Source organism: Temnothorax curvispinosus, unplaced genomic scaffold (genome assembly GCF_003070985.1).
Source record: "Temnothorax curvispinosus isolate PA1 unplaced genomic scaffold, ASM307098v1 QBEX01015150.1, whole genome shotgun sequence".
NCBI classification, from domain to species: Eukaryota; Metazoa; Arthropoda; class Insecta; order Hymenoptera; family Formicidae; genus Temnothorax; species Temnothorax curvispinosus.
In genome coordinates, this window is record NW_020224930.1 from 13,307 (window position 1) to 30,032 (window position 16,726).

Below are 16,726 nucleotides of genomic sequence, written 5' to 3' on the forward strand. Positions count from 1 at the left end.
TTTCAGAGGCGATGCCGTGGGTAATGATAATGATCTCCACAGTAGCAAATGGGTAAACGACACTCTAAAGTCTCTAAACGAGGTAATTTTTTTTATAAAAATTATTCTTTACGTATTAACTACTTTATGTAATATTTTACGAGTTAGATAATTGAGGGTACAAAAAAATTAAAATGCTTTGAAAAATTATATATACGTCACATATAATGTAAATAATAATAAAACGACTATAAATAAATTTTTATAAATAAATGGCTCCCCCCTGCATACGAGATGCGGAAACGCTTGCCATGTGCCGCCACGTGGTCTTCTTTTTTTTTCAAGATGGCCGTCGAAGCTGCTTGCCACGCGGTATTGCTATGCGCTGCATACCACGTGGCGAACGTAAAAATTTTGCGAGTCAGAATTGGGGGTACAAAACAAGAATTAAAATGCTTTGGAAAATTATATATACATCATATATAATGTAAATATAAAATGACTATAAATATATTTTTATTTGTTCAAATTTTAATAAATAAATGGTTCCTGCATACGGGACGCGGAAACGCTTGCCACGCGGTGAGCTGCGACGCGGTAGCCAATAAATTTTAATTCAAACTTTCGGTTTTTACAGAAAAGCGACACGTTAAAGTCAAATAAAGGATTCTGACAGCAATATAAGTTTAATTTTTAGTTTTTAAAAAGCTTTATTTAATAATAAACTCAAGTTTTTTTAGTGGAACAAATAAATTACACAATAAAATTTATATATAAACTGTCAAATTATAATATTTCTAAAAAATCGTTTTTACCCCAATTGAATAGCAACATTATGCAGAATGTCCTTTAAAATTTTGGTTTATCCGATATAATCTTTTTATTGCAGTCTTTCTTCTTAATTTTTAAAATTAAGTTTAATATGTTTGCAATTCTTGTTAAAAGTGCGCTAAGATAAAGTGTTTGATTGTAATTTACTTATTCAGATTGGCAAGAATAGCTGGACGAAAGAGCTAGAAGATCAGCTTTGTGCTCTGTGGCATCTGACAAACTTGAAAGGAGATGTGATATTGCACCTTATGTTGTACGATTTCCCCAAGATAGCGAAGAGAGTACTGGTGATTTCAACCGAACCACGATTGATTGTACGACTTATCTATCATGAGTTCTACAGAAATTATTTTAACAACTAATTTTGGCTGGTTAATAACTACAGATATATTCGTAGGAAATAATCTTGGGTATCATTGGCAATGTATGCAGCAGTGATAAAGCGGCCATCGATACAATAGGCCGCGATCGAGAGCTAGTCACACAAATCCTGAGCTATTTAAAATCCGACAACTCGTTAATATTGATTCAACTTGTCAAGATCTTGAAGGAAATGTCGGATCAAATCATAAAAAAAGCTCGATCAGTTTGGGTAGCTTATTTTACGAAATGTGCATTTTTCGGAGATTGTATAATCTCTATATTAATGACTTCGACTAATGGTAAGCACTGTAATTACACAAGAGAAATCTTTTGCATAATTAATATAATCCTGAAATCTTTGTCGCAGATGAATTACTAACCGGTACAATGGATTTGGTTGCATCTATATTTATTGGTGCACGTTTGGCGAAGAAAAACAAATTGTGGGAGAAACTGTTTAAAATTGACCAATTCATTGTTGCGATGTTAGAATCGTTTACGGGGATAATGGCGAGAGAAACGAGAACAATGAGAGAGACGAGTCGCTTTGAATGGAAGTTTGCCTATAACTGGCTTGGATGCTTAAATCTCATCATAATAGACCCCAACCACGTGGTTGAAGGCGAAATCTGTGATAATGGAGAGATGCTTTTGAAACTTTTGGAGATTATATATAGAATATTGGAACCGTGCAATAAGTTACATAATTTATATCCAATTCGGGAAGCAAGTGCCTTCCTGATTTACAATGCTACGTGTATACTGTCAAGTATCATAAATTATAATGTGAATGTGGGAAAAATAAATGACATTCTAGCGACTATAACTTTCTCCCTTAGAATGGGTAAGTAACACGATTTTTTTGTTTTAGTTGCGAATAGTAGACATATAGATAGTTTTTTTTTTCCTAACAATGTATGTATTAGTTTCAGAATCTCGTTTTAAAGAAGAGCTAGATCCCGAGGAACTCGTACCCGGTCTTTCAAATTACCTAGATAAATACTGGTTACGTATGTCACGTATTAACCGACAAACCGACCAACAGATTGCGGAAATATATCGTCAATGTAAACGCGATTTTGAGCAGTACGTAATAGGACTTGTCTCGTCACACCCGGGATACTCGACAAGTTGACGCAGCTGCCATCTTCGTTAGGTGTAATTAAAAATACGGGACCTGAGTAAAAATATGAGTTAACCCTTCGCAGAACACGTGAGGCTTTCAAGACCCAATCGATATTTCAATTTCGAATTTTACGCAGATTTTACGGATTCATAAAGAAAACGCGAACAAGAATCAAGCATACATAACGGTATAAATAGTTTATTAAAGCCTTTGAAAGTATACTTGAATTTTTTCAGCTTTTTTATGGCACCATTACAGCTTGAAAATCTTATCTGGGCATAAAAGATCCCCAGGTGTACGACGAAAGTATCAGAATTACGTGCGTTCTGCGAAGGGTTAAAATTATTTCTTGAATTTGTATACGAAAATATCTTGACATGTCTCGACAATATGTAGTGCAATGGTACAAACAATAGTACAAACGATATAGTGCAAATAGTACAAATAGTCCTACATACAATAGTACAAACGGGAATATTATGCAATAAGTAATTTACGATATTAAGCAATATTATGCGTAGGTTGCACTGGAGACTCGATTATAATAAAATGTATTGTAAATGTATAAAGATCTGATTATATATATATATATCTATACATATATGTATATACAGTCTATTTTAATAAATGACATTTTATATTTACCTAATTACATCGTGTACGTTTATAAGTCAAATAGCGTTCCGATATTTTTATTTATGAACCTTATACCGGATCTTACAAGCTATTGATATAAATTGTGAAATTTGAATTCTGCAAAATTAATACGCTTTTATTATCATAGTTTATGATTGGTGCAGAGTCTTTCATAGACGATTTTTATTTATCGAGCCATTATATCCACACGTTCTCAGATCAATTACAAATCGACTTTGTCTTCAAAAAATCAGTCATTTAATTCTCGAAAGTAATTTCCATCGTATAACTTGGGAGCTGGATTTCAAATTGTGTACCTGTGCATTCAGGTACGTGCTTTCTCTTGTGTGCGTGTGCCCCACCAGCCCACACGGCCCACGTGGGTCGGCGTCGGCGTCGGCGGCAGTCGCCGCAGTCGGCGGGTCCCCTCCAACCTTACTTAACCTAACCTTGTCCAACCAATGAGAGCTTTGCTTTTTCCGGATTTTTTCACTGGAAAAGCAAGGCTCTCATTGGATGTCGCTCTTCGCGTCCAGCGTGAGAGGGGGCCATGATACAGAACAGAAACTATATACAATTGTATAGTCTATGACTATCTAAACTTTTAACCTAACCTAAATTTTTGCAGCGATTACGCGAACGTTTCATCGGTTTCGTCGACTTGACGTCCCCGATGAGCCTGAGACGGATCAGCGATGTCATTATTCGGCGAAACGTGCGTCTCCAAGGCGCCGTCGCCGGGCGTTTCCTCGCCACGGAGTCGACGGAACCGAAGGACGAGATCGTCGACATAACCGCCGCCGACGAGAAGCCGGTATACCCGGACGATCCCCGGTCTCAGGAGGAGCTCGCCAAGAAGCGAAACAAGTCCCGGCTGAATCCGTCGGATAGGAACGTGCTTATGGGCGTGCGTCCTTACGAACAGTCTCTGGAGTGGTATCACGATACGGTGAGATACAAGAAGCGTATGCTGGGCAGGTACGGATTGAAAAGCATCGACGTGCCAGCCGGGTTCGCGTGGCCCACGCCAGAAGAGGTCAAGGATGCTCAGGAGTACGAAAGAGTCGCCTTTCCGTTGTCCATTCAAGAGAGATGGAAGAAACTGGAGGAGGCAAAACGGATAAAGGCTGAGGAGGTTCAAGCGAGGCATGTCTTTTATCGATTGTATCACTTATGTACATTTCTACCAATGTAGATTAACTTTAATCTCTGTTTAACTTACTTGTTAGCCTCTTCCAATTCTTAAAACTAAAAAAAGATGAAAAATCAAATAAACTGAGATTAAAATTAATCTATATTAGTAGAAATGGATATTATCAGTATATCAGTATTGAACGTAAGTTTAAAATTTTAGAACATTATATTGATGTACGATGCACTTGCAGGGAGGCCGAAATAGCTGAGAAGCTGGCGAAGATGGATGAATGGACGGCCGAATTGAATGCGAAGATCGCTAAGAAGGAAGCTGAGCTGGAGGCTGCTAGATTGCGCAAGGAACGCCTGGTGGAGGAGGTCAGGAAGCACTTCGGCTTCAAGATCTCGCCCCACGATGAGAGATTCAAGACGATGCTGGCGCAAAAAGAGAAGGAGGCAAAGAAGAAGAAGAAGGAGGCTAAGAAGCAGGCAAAACTGGAAAAATTAACAAGCATAGCCCAAAAAATGTCCAACGATGCGAGTCAAGGGGAAGCGACCGAGTCGACGAAACCTGTAGAATAGTGACCTGTTGAATAGTTTTCGCCAAGTATAATATAAAACATTCTAATTGTATATAGCTAATAAATTTGTAATTTATCAGCGCTCTTTCAGGTGCGATTATTTCGAAGCTGAACGACCAATGTGATTAAACCACAACACTTTTTTTACATTTTATTTAAGCAATCAGCTTCTCATATCTCGGCACGAGATACTGCGAAGTTGTGAAATTGGCTATGATCAAAAGATATTCGAATGCTTTCTCTGCTTTACATCATTACAGAAACATATCTTTGTAGTAGAAACTTTCCAACGGGCACTTCGCATTTTTTTACTTCGGTGAGAGAGAGAGTAATATAAATCTCAGGGACAATATACACATACGCAATAGTAAATATCATACTTATTTCTTTACTAATACAAAAAACATTACACACTGTTTCGCAAAAGACTAGAAGAAATTATTCTAATGCATAGTTGATAAATGACGCTTCTCTTAAGACACTTAACCAGGACCTCTATTCTGTAACTCTAACGACAGTGTCGGTATCGTTATGTCGTCGTTGCGCAGCTTTTTTTCCATATAGTATACCTGCGCAACGACAACGTAACGATACCGACACTGTCGTTACGAGTTACAGAATAGGGGTCCAGGCACACGTTGGACGATATGTAATTACGTTGTTTATTTCTTATCTCACTCTGGGGCCATGCTAAAAGTCCTTCGGTGATTACAACAATTATCAAACCGTCAAACTATGTTGCGTTTGAGAGACATGATTTTCTCATATTTGTACCGCGCTTGACTCGTTATCCATTCATTAAGCATATCAATTAACTGGCTCAATTAAGCTTCTAGCTATTCTAGCAGCCGCGTAATAAATAATCGAACATTCCGCGATCGTCGTTGTGAAAATTTCTCTAACAAGATCAGCTTCTCGTTATCGTGCAGTCCACGTTGGTCCGATCGCCGACAGGTGATTTTCTCTGCGAGTTTTCCCGATCCGAGACGCTTCTCTCGGTCTCGGCAACGTCGCGATCATCATGCGGCCACGCGTTCTGTATCTGAAGTTCGTCGATCACAATAAAACGTAGTTTGTTGCCCTCCGTGTGTCAGGCGGATTGCAGTTGCGATGGCGACGTTAATTCGTAAAACTGGAAGTTGAGCTCCTCGCCGAAGAGATTTTCCGATCCTATGATCTCGGGATCGACCACGTTTAATCCGAGACTGTTCGGATTCAGATCCGTCACCAGATATCCCTCGCTCACGAGTCCGCATTCCTCGGCGACGACCTCCTTGGACACCGGGTTCAGGAAATCTGTGAATTACATGAAATTTCGCGCTTTGCCAATGCCGAATCGAGTCTCATTTAATTCCTAAAAGAAATATCGAAACGATTTAACGATGTGGCCTCACCACTTTCCTTGAACGTGCATTGAAGTTCCGCTTGTGTCGCTTGTTGGTTCTGCTGACTCGCCTCAGAATCGTTGGTCACCATCATGGGAACTAAATACTGCACTTCCACCTCGCGTCTTATACCGTTCAGTATTTGCTCGGCAGAATGCTCGAGCGTCACGGAATTCAGCATACCGTCGGTGTCCTCCTCTGAATTCGGCTGCGTGATACTCGCTGTCGCAGCCTCCACCTCGTCCATGATTTCACTATAATGTCAAGAGGCTCGTTCAGCAATAGCGTTGAAATAGCTTTGCAAAACTTAACGAGGAATCGTATAGTAGACTTTTTACCTAATGATTCTGTTACTCCGGGACTCGTCACACTCATTTTGCGCTACTTGTCGTGCCGGTGTAGTATTTGTTGGGCCGTTAACTGCGAATGGACGGGGTCTGCAATCGCCACGATTCGCGATCGCCCAAAGGTGACCTGCCCCGTGAGGCGCTTTCGATCCTTTCCTGAAGTGCGGATTTATCGAGAGATTGTGCCGGACGGAGTTCTTCCAGCGATCATCGTTGCTTTTATAGTAAGGAAAATGCTCGCTGAAAAAACGATGTAAAATTATCCTCTACATTCAATTTTAATTGTACAGATTAAATATAATTTATATATTCACCTGAAACAAATTTTTCTACATTTTTAATAGTTATAATAATATTTCCAGGAGCTACTACAATTATTTTACATAGGCAAATTGAAGGGAACTTGATTAAGGGATATTACACGTAAAAACGTACGGCGGCAATTTGCGTTCCTACGAAACTAATTTCCTTCACCTGCTCGCAGCGATGTCACGGTGCGTTACGCACCCCCCCATCGCGATTAATTTCACGAGAGTTTCGGTGGAGAACGCGAAAGACATTTGAGCCAAGGGTGCATTTGAAATGCTAAATGGTGCGTTTACTCGCACCGCTGATCACGATGATCGTGACGAATGTTGTCGCTTATACCGACAATTTAACGAATCTGTTTCCAAGTCATGATACTTTTAACATCACCCATGATTTCAAAATGCAACCCTTAAGCTTGAAAGCCATTTTTAATTTGATATCGTTATAATCTGCATAATGTCATAATCGATAGTCTCAGATAACGCAAATGTGAAGACAAGATTTATGATTTTCAGTATTATATATATATAATACTGAATATATATATATATTCAGTATTACACATGTGTATATATTTGTAGGTCTTCGTGCAGAATTATCGGAGATATTTCTTTTGACTCGATTGTTCGAGCGGTCCCTACGCGGCTGAACTCGAATGATCTATATACGCCTTTTCCAAGGAGCTTAAACGGCGATCGAACAGGTGAAGGCACAGGAGCAGTAAATTGTGCGCATTCGTGTTGAGGGCTGCAACGAAGGATAGCCTGAAGGGTGAGGAGTTAGTGCCAGGTGGTGCCAAGCAACGGGGGCAGTGGTACCAATGGGTACCATCTACAAGTAGCCCACCCCCCGTCGACCCACCCCCGATCAGCGGGCTACGTTCGTGTAAATTCGTAGAAAACCCTTGCGCGTCCGATACGCAACTAAGAAAGACACTTCGTATGCTCTTCAAATAAAACTTGTAAATTTTTTCTCTCGTAAGTTCAACTTGTCGGTTTTAATCGATGGCTCGTTTTAATTTTAATTTGCGATTCCGTCTAAAATTATGAAAAAGAAATATGTAAAAAATATTTAAGTAAACTAGAAGGAAAATATATTTATTTTAATTAATATGTTTTCAGTAGACATTTAATTGGAAAGTTATAAAAGGAAGAGTGTGAGGAAAAATGCAAAAATTGCTAACGCTATGACACGCCGGCCAGCAAAAAGCTTCAACTAATAGTAATAATAAATTAACTTTTCCTGCCGAGACTCACGAGATCCACTGATAAATCGCGGAGACGGTGAGCTCGCCTCTTTCTCGCAGCGCGTGCTCTATCAATTCCGTGTAGGTGAAGGGTGGCTTCTTCGGGCCGTTGGTCGGCGCAGACGAGAAATTCCGGCTGTCAATTCCGTTGGTGGGATAAGTCGCCTGATTCGCGTCCTGTCGATACACCGATGAATTTTCGTGACTGCCATGTCCCCTTCTGACGTCGTTGACGTAATTGGAGCCATGCGACCTTCCGTTTGGTTTATTCTTGTTGCCTGAAAATGCGCAATTACCCGCGGAACCGTAGATTCTATTAGCGGAACGTATGCAGACATTTTCCTATTCGTAATTTAAGCAAGACAAAATTTTTGAAGACTATAACACTGATCGCCCATCGTTTTTCGGAAAGACTCGCGAGTGGAAAGTTACCCCTCTTTTCACAATTCATCTTATCGATCTATCCGTTTAAAATAACGAGGCAAAGATTTTAATTTTAACACCGCAGAGCAAAAATCCTTTATCTTTCTTTAACTCTAACATTCGCGAAAGCGTCGATTCAAACGTCTATTTCCTCCTGCACCTTTCTCACCACAATAATTGTTCTTCGTTGCCGCGCCAAGTCCCATAGCGGATCTGTCGTCCGCGGCTTCGATGAACGAGTCCAGCTTGAAGTCGAGCAGCCACGATAGATTCCCGTTCTCCTGATCCTCGAATTGCTGTTGCTGCTGCTGCAGTTGCTGTTGTTGCTGTTGCTGCTGCTGATTATTACCTGTCGTTCCCTTACTTTGCTGCGCGTTCAGATTGGCGAGCGAGATTACCTCGGAGATTACGGGGGCGGCAACCGGTTCCCAATAATTTGCCGACACCGCCGGCTGATAATTAAACTCCTCGACGGCGTAGGTTTCCGCGGGATGACGCTCGGCGGATCCGGACGACGTCGACGAGGACGACGACGAAGAAGAGGACGAGGTCACGAGAACGTCCAGATTCTGCTGTTGCTCCAGCTCCGACACGGTCGTCCAGGTGCAGTTGGTGCCATCGACCAGCAGCACTTCCAGACGCGCCACTTGCGACTCCTCGATCGCCTCCTGGGCTGACATCGGCGAGAAGAGAGCCGCCGCGTTGGCGATGAGCTCGTTTGACGTAGCGACCAGTTCCACCGGCGTCTCCAGTTCCTGAAGGTAGTGCTTGCGACCTGTCTGGCGAACCTCGTCGCAGAAGCTGTCGATGTCCAGCTCGTCGAAGATCTTTCGCTTGGACCCGTCGACGTCCAGGTCGTCGAAGATCTTTCGCTTGGAGGAGGCGCAGCACTGGCTCTCAGTAACCTCGCCGGCTGCTCCCGACGATGGCCCGATCATCCTGTCGGCCTTCGAGCTGCTGATTTCGAGTCGGCGGGTCGTCTTATAAAAAATAGGCAAAATGATAGACAAGCGAGAGAAACTAGCAGAAATCTATCCGTAAAGTTGAGCGCAAAAGAATTTAATTTTTGAGATTAAAAATTGATAGAGCTCGTAAAAATGCATAAATTCCAATTAATTTTTTATCAGATTAATTAATTTTTCTGTAGATAAACGCGCGCGACTCTATTTTCTTTAATCGACTTGCTCCTCGAAAAATAAAACGGAGAGATGATAATTAAGCTAGTTTAAAATCTAATTTCTCATTCGACAGATGATTATTCTGACGTTTGCGTGCGATATGCGGCTAGGTTAAAAACAAGCGTGATTTATATTTTAAAGCGCTCCTCCCGGAGCGCATCTCGTTGTTTATGCGGAGTTTTATTTTGCGTCGCAAGAGAATCAAATATCATCGATTCGCGAAACGCATCCCCTTACCTTGCCTCCGTCCGCTGCGGTCTTTCGGTTTTTCGCGCGAGACAGCCCGATATTCCTCGTTCGTTTATCTCAATCGAATTATCAATCGGCGCGAGATCATCGTCGGAGACGGGGGAAGTGCGCGAGTACTTTTTCGGTCAGCTTGCTCCGTTTTTTTTCCAGCCTCAGACGCGCTCCGTCATATATCATTCATATCGCGATTCACGTTTAAGCCGATCTCGACACACGTCGTTGTCGCGCACGTTCGGCGCGCGGCCCACGCTTACCGAAATTGGACCGTACGATTATATTCTTTTTTTTTTCCTCTCTCTCCCCGTGTTCGCGATCGAGCGGGCCGCGGAGAGAGCGCGTCCGTCACCACACGATCGGCGCCGTGTACGCGCCGCTCGTTTGTCTCGAACGTCGGCTGTCCCGCGCCGCGAGCGCCGCGCACGCGCACCGCGAGCGTCGGTACAGTCGCGGACAAGAGCCCCGGTAGAGCTGCGACCCCGTCGACGCCGTTGCGTTCAGCGATTGGCCAATCGGTCGGCGCTGAAGAACAGGTGCGGGCTCGGTGCAGGTGCAATTATTGAGCGGCATTTTTCACTCTTTCTTCTTTTCCCGCAGTATTTTGTTAAAGGAATTATAATTTTTTTCATTGTAACGTAAGAACGATTAGATTAAGGATGACGAATATTGTTCAGTTGGAAATTTTACTTTGAACAATTCTGTCAATTGAATTTTGAATTATAATTGCCCTTTGAATTAATCAGAAAATTTGATCAAAGTGGAATGACTTAAAAATATTCGAAAATAATTTAAATTATTATTGAATCAATTAATTTACTTATTTCTCGTAAAATAGGATGGTAACGAAGTGTACCTCCTGCGTACCTAAATAAAATGGTGTTTTTATTATCGACTATATTATATATATACGCGCGGCGTACGTGATGTCCGAGAGATGTAAATTAATAATCTTTTTTTCCGGCTATCGCATTTACCTGTAATCTCGAGATAGCGGATAAAAGCATGATTAGCGGGGCAAATGTTACATTTTTAAACGCGCAAGCTCGTTCGCGATAAACTAATACAATGAGAGCAGTAAAAAATATTTCGGAGCTGCTTCCGGAGTTATTTAAAGTTACTGAAAGGATAAGAAGGAGAAAGGAGACATATAAAGTGGGATAAGCAAGTTCTCGGACCGAGGAACAGTTACTGAAACTTGGATCGTGGACACACTGAACTTGGATGCAAAACTGGTACCGTGTGTCCACGATCCAAGTTTCAGTATAACTTTTCTTCGGTCCGAGAACTTGGAGATACAAGCCTTTAGAAAAAGACACTTTCTGATTGTTGAAATTCCCGCTAATTGTCTGAATTCTGTGGCCGGTATTCAAAGTTCGTTCCTGTATTTAAAAGTCTTAAGTACAATCTTAAGATTGTTACAAATCAAAGCCGTATTAGTAGCATCCTTAAAACATTACTTAAGACGGCCTTGAAATAAGAGCGGACTGATGAATACGGGCCTGTTCATCGTTTTCAGGAGAAGCTCCAGCGACGACAAGGTCAAGGTAAATGCGCGTCGCGGCTTATCGCATCGAGAGATTCGATTTCTCGCGCGGAGTGTACCGCGCAGGTGCGTAACGTCGAATTCACGAGGCCCAGGCTTGGACCGAGATTACGCGGACGGGTCCTTTTGACGCGGAGATCGAGCAGAAGAAGGAATAGAAGATCGACAAAGGTCGAGAAAGATAAGTTTGAAACGGAAACGAGACCGGCGAAAGAAAAAGGGCCAATACGTAGAAAAACTTAGCCAATAAGCGTAAGCAGCGAGCAAATTAACCAATCCACACTCAATTCTCGAAAACTCAAGATAGCTATTGATCAATTTGCGTCCTGCTCAAATTTTTCTACGTGCCGTAGCCCAAATTCTGGCGAGCCTGTATCTCCGTTGCGCTAAGAGGAGGGGGGACCCTCTGTTGTAAGGTTCCAGAATTTGACGGCGCTGGACTCGGTACCGCAGCAGATACGCACAGTACACAGTACGGACACGGCTCGGGAGAATGACATTTAAAATCCGTGACTGAGGGCACGACGACGACGACGACGTCGACGAAGAAGAGGCGAAGTAAGAAGAAGGAAGAGCGAACGGGGTTAACAACACGTTGACAGTCTCAAACGGCCCGTCACATGGGGCATTGAGCCACCACCACCACGTTGTGCGAGGACACCGTTCGAGAAGCGCAGCGATCATGGATCTCGACAACGATCTGGACCAGCACTTGCTGCACCAGTTCAGCTGCCTGGGCACCACGGACAAAGACGACCTGGTGAAGCAGCTGCAGAAGCTGCTGGCCGACAGCCACCTCAATGAGACCACCGCCGCGTTTTTCCTCGATATGAACAATTGGTAACGTCCCTCCTCGTCCCGGGACGCCTCTCGCCGTCCGTGTACGCTGCCCACGCACCTAACCTCGCATCGCCATGTTTACTGCGACCCCCCGGGGACATCGTTCCTTCCTTGGGCTTCTCTGAAAGGCTTCCTTTTTTTCTTTTTTTTCTTCCCAGTTCGACGTGAACCCTTCACAATACGTGTCGGTCTTCCTTTCGTCCTTTCTTTTCTTCCCCGCGAGATGCCATTGTCCCGCTTTTGGTAAATCCGTGTCATTGCCAGTGTCCCATTTCAGAGCCTAACCGTTCACAGTTGATTTGGGCCGTGCTCTTTAAATTGGCGATTTAAATGGCCCGAATATGTATGTTTTCGTGTTTCGAGGATGAAGGGAAGGGAGGCTCTTTAAATGGAAGCCGTAGAGTAAAAAGAACATTTCAATAGTGATCGACGACGCTAACAGTCGGATGGTCTTAATTAACAACAATTAACATCGTTGATTTAAAAATTTCGAAATTTATATAGATTTGTTGTTCCAATCGTCGTAGAAAATGTATCATACGGCAAATGCGTGCTCCTATCACATCTAGGTGTCCTTGCTTTTGTCTTGTAATTGTTTGCAAATAACAAACCGATCAAGTGGAGTGATTGTTATTGTTACGTTGAGACGAACTATAAACATAGTTTGAGTCTCTTGTCGCTTAAATTTATAAACAGAATTTCTTCCCGCTGGATATTGTCGTAATATAAAATTTCTTTTTTTCCAGGAATCTGCAAGCGGCGATTTGTAGCTACATTGATTTCGGGAATCCCTTCAATACACCGTGCATGACGTTGATATGCGACAGCACGATCGGCGAGGGAGAGGCTGTGCCGCCCAACACAAACTTTCAGAAGTCGTGGCGCGTGCAGAACAGTGGCACCGAGGCGTGGCCCAGCGGGATCCACCTGCAGCATTCCAGCGGCGTGCAAATGGGCTGCGCGCGGATACCCGTTCCACCGCTGGCCCCCAAAGAGACCACGGAGTTGAGCGTGACGTTGAAAAGCCCGGCCGAAACCGGCGTTCATCAGAGTAAATGGAGAATGATGACGTCGAACGGCGTCTACTTCGGTGGTACGTCACGAATTCTACGCAGCATTTCTGCGTACGATAAAGAGCGTGGCATGGAAAAAGGATCGGCAAATTTAGGAGCGTGTAGTATCCAAAAAAGAAAGAAATAAATGTTCCGCTGATATAGAAGCGGTAACTCAAACTTGATTCAGGAAGGATGATTTATCTTATCGAAAGCTCTAATTGTATATTAATTGAGATGCGCACGCAAGTTGCGAGCTGCGATATTTACTTATCTTGTCGATATCTTAAACTGATAACGTTAAATGCGCATTGTTCGCTGATCCGTTGAGTTCTATGATGAAATTCGCTGATCCTTTTTCTAAATCGCTCCGATCGATTTGATTTTAGTCATAATTCGCAACAATTACCCGTATCTCTTTTTTTCGTAGATGTTATCTGGGTGATCATAACGGTGAACGAATGCGGCACATTGGCGGTTACTCAACAGTTGCATCAGTTAAGTACACAGTCCAATGATGTACAAATGTGCTAGCCTTTGACGTACAAAAGTCTCCCCTAAGAAAGATTTACGGAATATTGTATAAGACGTCTCTCTCTCGGATCGTTGTGAGAATCGACAATTGTTTCTAAATTTTGTATAGATCGCTTTTTCACAACGGAGCTTTTTGCTGCTCCTGCACCTCGTAAAAAAAAGAGAAATTGCTGTGTAGCAAAAATATACTATTAATAAATGATGCAATAGACTTGGCTATACTCTTACCCTGATTGAAATATTTGTAGGAGAGACGCGGAGTTAGTCTAAAAAAAAATAATGCATTTTAAAAATAAGAACATATTTCCAATAAAAGTTGTATCTGAAATTTTCGTTAGAGATAACTCTTTGTTCATAGTGCAGGAACGATTTCCAATGTTTATCATAATGGTTTATATAAAAATAACGAATTTATACATATATATAGAATTACATAATTTTGTTATACTTAGAGAAGCTGCTTACATAAGGCCTTTTACGATCGTCCATGCTTGTCGATCACATGTAATCGACCGAAAAATTAAATTTGTGTAATATAGGAGTTGAAATAGAGTGCGTGCGATAATTTTTATTGGAATAAAGAGACGAATCGTGATAGATGTGCATGAATCCCATGCGATGGGTATTGAAGATATTGATCTACACTTAAGATACAGATTTATTGAAAATATAATTTTTCTTAGAAAGTAAAGTTTAGTTAAATATACACATATATACATACAGGCATAGATGTATATGCGTATATAAGACTTCACTTACGATATATATGTAGCTAGGGAGTTACAATATAAAATATATTCATCACTTTTACCATCAGCCCACACACACATACACACAGAAAGAGAAATCGAACTACTAGAGGTAATTTTTTTACGTCTCTCTTAAATCGAAAATATTGTAATTGAAAGTACTACCACTTAATCGGTGTATCTGAATACTGATCATAAATACTTAGTTTGTAGAAAGGCTAGCTTCTAGCTCATTGGTTTATTAGTTAAGTACGTTAAACAGGAAAATCGATGATGCCTCGTTAAACAGAAGTGTTACGGGAGCGAAATGTAAATTTCACATAGATCTTTCCAGAGGATCGAGCTTATTCAAGCGACAGGTAGCTCAGACAGCCATCTTCATGTAGATCTTGGGGTATGGCTTGTAATCTATCAATTCGAAATCCTCGGCAGTGAAATCGTCAATGTCTTTGACTTCTCTAACTACCCTTAATTTTGGAAACTCGCGCGGTTCGCGTTTTACCTGTTCCTCAAGGGCGCTTATATGGTTGACGTAGACGTGACAGTCTCCCATTGTATGTACAAATTCTCCTGGCTGAAAATAAAAGAAAATAGAAAGTAGAGCAACACCCGTCTAGAATTTTTCCGAGCGCGGAGCGAGTATATCTTCGATCCTCACCTTCAGTCCGGTAACATGAGCGATCATATAGGTCAGCAAGGAATACGACGCTATGTTAAACGGCACTCCTAGACCCATGTCCGCGCTTCTTTGGTAAAGCTGCGCGGACAATTCTCCGTCATTTACGTAAAACTGTACAAAAGCGTGGCACGGTGGCAATGCCATTTTTGGAATATCAACCGGATTCCAGGCTGACATTATTATGCGTCTGTCGTCCGGGGAGTGCTTCACTTTGTGGATAACTTCTTTCAATTGGTCTATTCCTAGAATAAGAAATATACAGTTAATTTTTAACTGCATTGTTTTTGCTTTCAACGAATGTACTAAAAAAAGAGAAGGATTCTTGTTTTAAAGAAAACTTCCGTCAAGAGTACCTTGTCCTGTGTAATCCGTACGCATGTCTTTGTATTCAGCACCAAAATGCCGCCACTGGAAACCATAGACAGGTCCCAGATCACCTTCCTCTCTGTCAGTGAAGCCGCTGGAGTCCAAGAAAGCTCGCGAGCCATTCTCGTCCCAAATGTGAACACCCTTGTCCGTTAACTCTTTGGAATTCGTCGATCCTTTGATAAACCACAATAATTCCTCGACCACTGCTCGCCAGAACACCCTTTTAGTTGTCAGTAATGGAAAAACACCTGCATCCAGTAAGTAGAACGTTAGCAATGCTATCAGATTCGAAGGGAATATTGTGACAGATTGGAAATTATCTCGCCAGCAGATTCTGTTATATTTCTGCTAGCAATTTGCCAACAAAATATGCAATAAACATTTTGCAAAATGTACCTGATGACAGATCTGATATATCTAGGTAGAAATAACAAAGAAAACTTATCAACTTCTTTATATGAAGAATTATAACTTAGCAAGGATGCTTCATGAAGGATCTGTGGATGCAACTGTCGTGCCTGGAAATTATTGCCGGCTACCTTTGATCTATCAGGTGGACTGGATAGTATATCCTGGGTAAACCTATGACACACTTACCGTCTCGTAAGCTGAATCGCATTTGGGCGCCGAAGATGGAATAGGTATCGACGCCGGTGCGATTTCCCCGCTTCATTCCAGTTTTAAGAACCTTCTCGATGAGCCGCAAATACTGACATTCCTCGTGCTCTTCGCTTGCCTTCCCGTTCATCTTTTGCTCCACGTCCCGCGTTGTTCCTCGCAACGATTCCACCTCGACGCCGTCACTCGACATGTGCGTATCGTATTGCAATATTCGAGACACAATGAAAGTACAATAAAACGGAAATCGTTATTTCAAGAGAAAGCCGTCACAATAAACTCCTGCGATTTCTGCCGTTCCGAAATTATTTGAAGAAAAAAATTTAAGTTACGATACGCCTTTTCGAGGTATTTTAGCCGGGTCGATGGTTATACGCGCTTCGAGCGCGGGAAAACGCAAGATGACACGTGACTCGGTGTGAAACACGATTCACACGCTCGAAAATATACGCTCGCGCGATAATCGGTTCCCTTTGATACATAAATAAAAAGGTAGTTTTCTCTTTCCTTTTTTTTTTTTGCGAAAACGAACTGGAGCAGTTTTTTGTGAGGGTCAAT

At 42.0% G+C, this 16,726-nt stretch overlaps 5 protein-coding genes and 1 long non-coding RNA gene across 8 annotated transcripts; 4 read left to right on the top strand and 2 right to left on the bottom strand.

Annotated features, from left to right (window-relative positions):
* The first annotated feature begins 6 nt into the window (after positions 1-6).
* Positions 7-2,827, top strand: LOC112465394. The gene is made up of 5 exons (XM_025032924.1): positions 7-82; positions 966-1,124; positions 1,208-1,472; positions 1,541-2,017; positions 2,100-2,827. Exons 2-5 carry the CDS (start codon positions 1,059-1,061, stop codon positions 2,306-2,308), a joined length of 1,017 nt encoding a protein of 338 aa, XP_024888692.1. The 5' UTR covers positions 7-82; positions 966-1,058; the 3' UTR covers positions 2,309-2,827.
* Positions 2,828-3,517: 690 nt separating this feature from the next.
* Positions 3,518-4,735, top strand: LOC112465390 (growth arrest and DNA damage-inducible proteins-interacting protein 1). The gene is made up of 2 exons (XM_025032919.1): positions 3,518-4,081; positions 4,321-4,735. Exons 1-2 carry the CDS (start codon positions 3,609-3,611, stop codon positions 4,649-4,651), a joined length of 804 nt encoding a protein of 267 aa, XP_024888687.1. The 5' UTR covers positions 3,518-3,608; the 3' UTR covers positions 4,652-4,735.
* A 548-nt stretch (positions 4,736-5,283) lies between these two features.
* LOC112465388 (forkhead box protein P1-like) lies at positions 5,284-10,092 on the bottom strand. 3 transcript variants are annotated; one of them, XM_025032918.1, is made up of 7 exons: positions 9,776-10,092; positions 9,227-9,340; positions 8,521-9,187; positions 7,948-8,215; positions 6,374-6,622; positions 6,045-6,289; positions 5,284-5,946 (listed from the first exon to the last, which is right to left on the bottom strand). In XM_025032918.1, the coding sequence occupies exons 2-7, from the start codon at positions 9,296-9,298 to the stop codon at positions 5,741-5,743; spliced, it is 1,707 nt and encodes a 568-aa protein (XP_024888686.1). In that variant the 5' UTR covers positions 9,299-9,340; positions 9,776-10,092; the 3' UTR covers positions 5,284-5,740. The 3 variants fall into 3 exon arrangements, with proteins under 3 accessions (XP_024888686.1, XP_024888685.1, XP_024888684.1); XM_025032917.1 differs by having other exon boundaries at positions 8,530-9,340; XM_025032916.1 differs by having other exon boundaries at positions 8,521-9,340.
* On the top strand, positions 6,702-8,924 carry LOC112465391. Its single transcript, XR_003042012.1, has 3 exons — positions 6,702-6,876; positions 7,273-7,462; positions 8,841-8,924. It is a non-coding gene; the product is annotated as an uncharacterized LOC112465391 (long non-coding RNA).
* A 1,642-nt stretch (positions 10,093-11,734) lies between the features above and the next one.
* On the top strand, positions 11,735-13,970 carry LOC112465380 (uncharacterized protein C6orf106 homolog). Its single transcript, XM_025032903.1, has 3 exons — positions 11,735-12,167; positions 12,914-13,260; positions 13,650-13,970. Exons 1-3 carry the CDS (start codon positions 12,010-12,012, stop codon positions 13,751-13,753), a joined length of 609 nt encoding a protein of 202 aa, XP_024888671.1. The 5' UTR covers positions 11,735-12,009; the 3' UTR covers positions 13,754-13,970.
* An 896-nt stretch (positions 13,971-14,866) lies between these two features.
* Positions 14,867-16,655, bottom strand: LOC112465378 (thymidylate synthase). The gene is made up of 4 exons (XM_025032900.1): positions 16,148-16,655; positions 15,535-15,798; positions 15,161-15,423; positions 14,867-15,076 (listed from the first exon to the last, which is right to left on the bottom strand). The coding sequence occupies exons 1-4, from the start codon at positions 16,359-16,361 to the stop codon at positions 14,867-14,869; spliced, it is 951 nt and encodes a 316-aa protein (XP_024888668.1). The 5' UTR covers positions 16,362-16,655.
* Positions 16,656-16,726: the final 71 nt, after the last annotated feature.

What these genes read in the sequence shown, in the direction of transcription:
- LOC112465388 (XM_025032916.1), bottom strand. Translation starts at nt 9,298, where the DNA reads ATGATCGGGCCATCGTCGGGAGCAGCCGGCGAGGTTACTGAGAGCCAG. An exon ending in CAATTATTGTGGTGAGAAAG is followed by an intron (nt 8,216 to 8,520) that starts GTGCAGGAGGAA and finishes GCGCATTTTCAG; the next exon opens with GCAACAAGAATAAACCAAAC. An exon ending in ATGCACGTTCAAGGAAAGTG is followed by an intron (nt 5,947 to 6,044) that starts GTGAGGCCACAT and finishes TGTAATTCACAG; the next exon opens with ATTTCCTGAACCCGGTGTCC.
- LOC112465378 (XM_025032900.1), bottom strand. Translation starts at nt 16,361, where the DNA reads ATGTCGAGTGACGGCGTCGAGGTGGAATCGTTGCGAGGAACAACGCGG. An exon ending in GCGATTCAGCTTACGAGACG is followed by an intron (nt 15,799 to 16,147) that starts GTAAGTGTGTCA and finishes TACTGGATGCAG; the next exon opens with GTGTTTTTCCATTACTGACA. An exon ending in CTCATGTTACCGGACTGAAG is followed by an intron (nt 15,077 to 15,160) that starts GTGAGGATCGAA and finishes TTTTATTTTCAG; the next exon opens with CCAGGAGAATTTGTACATAC.
- LOC112465394 (XM_025032924.1), top strand. Translation starts at nt 1,059, where the DNA reads ATGTTGTACGATTTCCCCAAGATAGCGAAGAGAGTACTGGTGATTTCA. An exon ending in ATTAATGACTTCGACTAATG is followed by an intron (nt 1,473 to 1,540) that starts GTAAGCACTGTA and finishes TCTTTGTCGCAG; the next exon opens with ATGAATTACTAACCGGTACA. An exon ending in AACTTTCTCCCTTAGAATGG is followed by an intron (nt 2,018 to 2,099) that starts GTAAGTAACACG and finishes TGTATGTATTAG; the next exon opens with TTTCAGAATCTCGTTTTAAA.
- LOC112465390 (XM_025032919.1), top strand. Translation starts at nt 3,609, where the DNA reads ATGAGCCTGAGACGGATCAGCGATGTCATTATTCGGCGAAACGTGCGT. An exon ending in GCTGAGGAGGTTCAAGCGAG is followed by an intron (nt 4,082 to 4,320) that starts GCATGTCTTTTA and finishes ATGCACTTGCAG; the next exon opens with GGAGGCCGAAATAGCTGAGA.
- LOC112465380 (XM_025032903.1), top strand. Translation starts at nt 12,010, where the DNA reads ATGGATCTCGACAACGATCTGGACCAGCACTTGCTGCACCAGTTCAGC. An exon ending in TTCCTCGATATGAACAATTG is followed by an intron (nt 12,168 to 12,913) that starts GTAACGTCCCTC and finishes CTTTTTTTCCAG; the next exon opens with GAATCTGCAAGCGGCGATTT. An exon ending in GAACGGCGTCTACTTCGGTG is followed by an intron (nt 13,261 to 13,649) that starts GTACGTCACGAA and finishes TTTTTTTCGTAG; the next exon opens with ATGTTATCTGGGTGATCATA.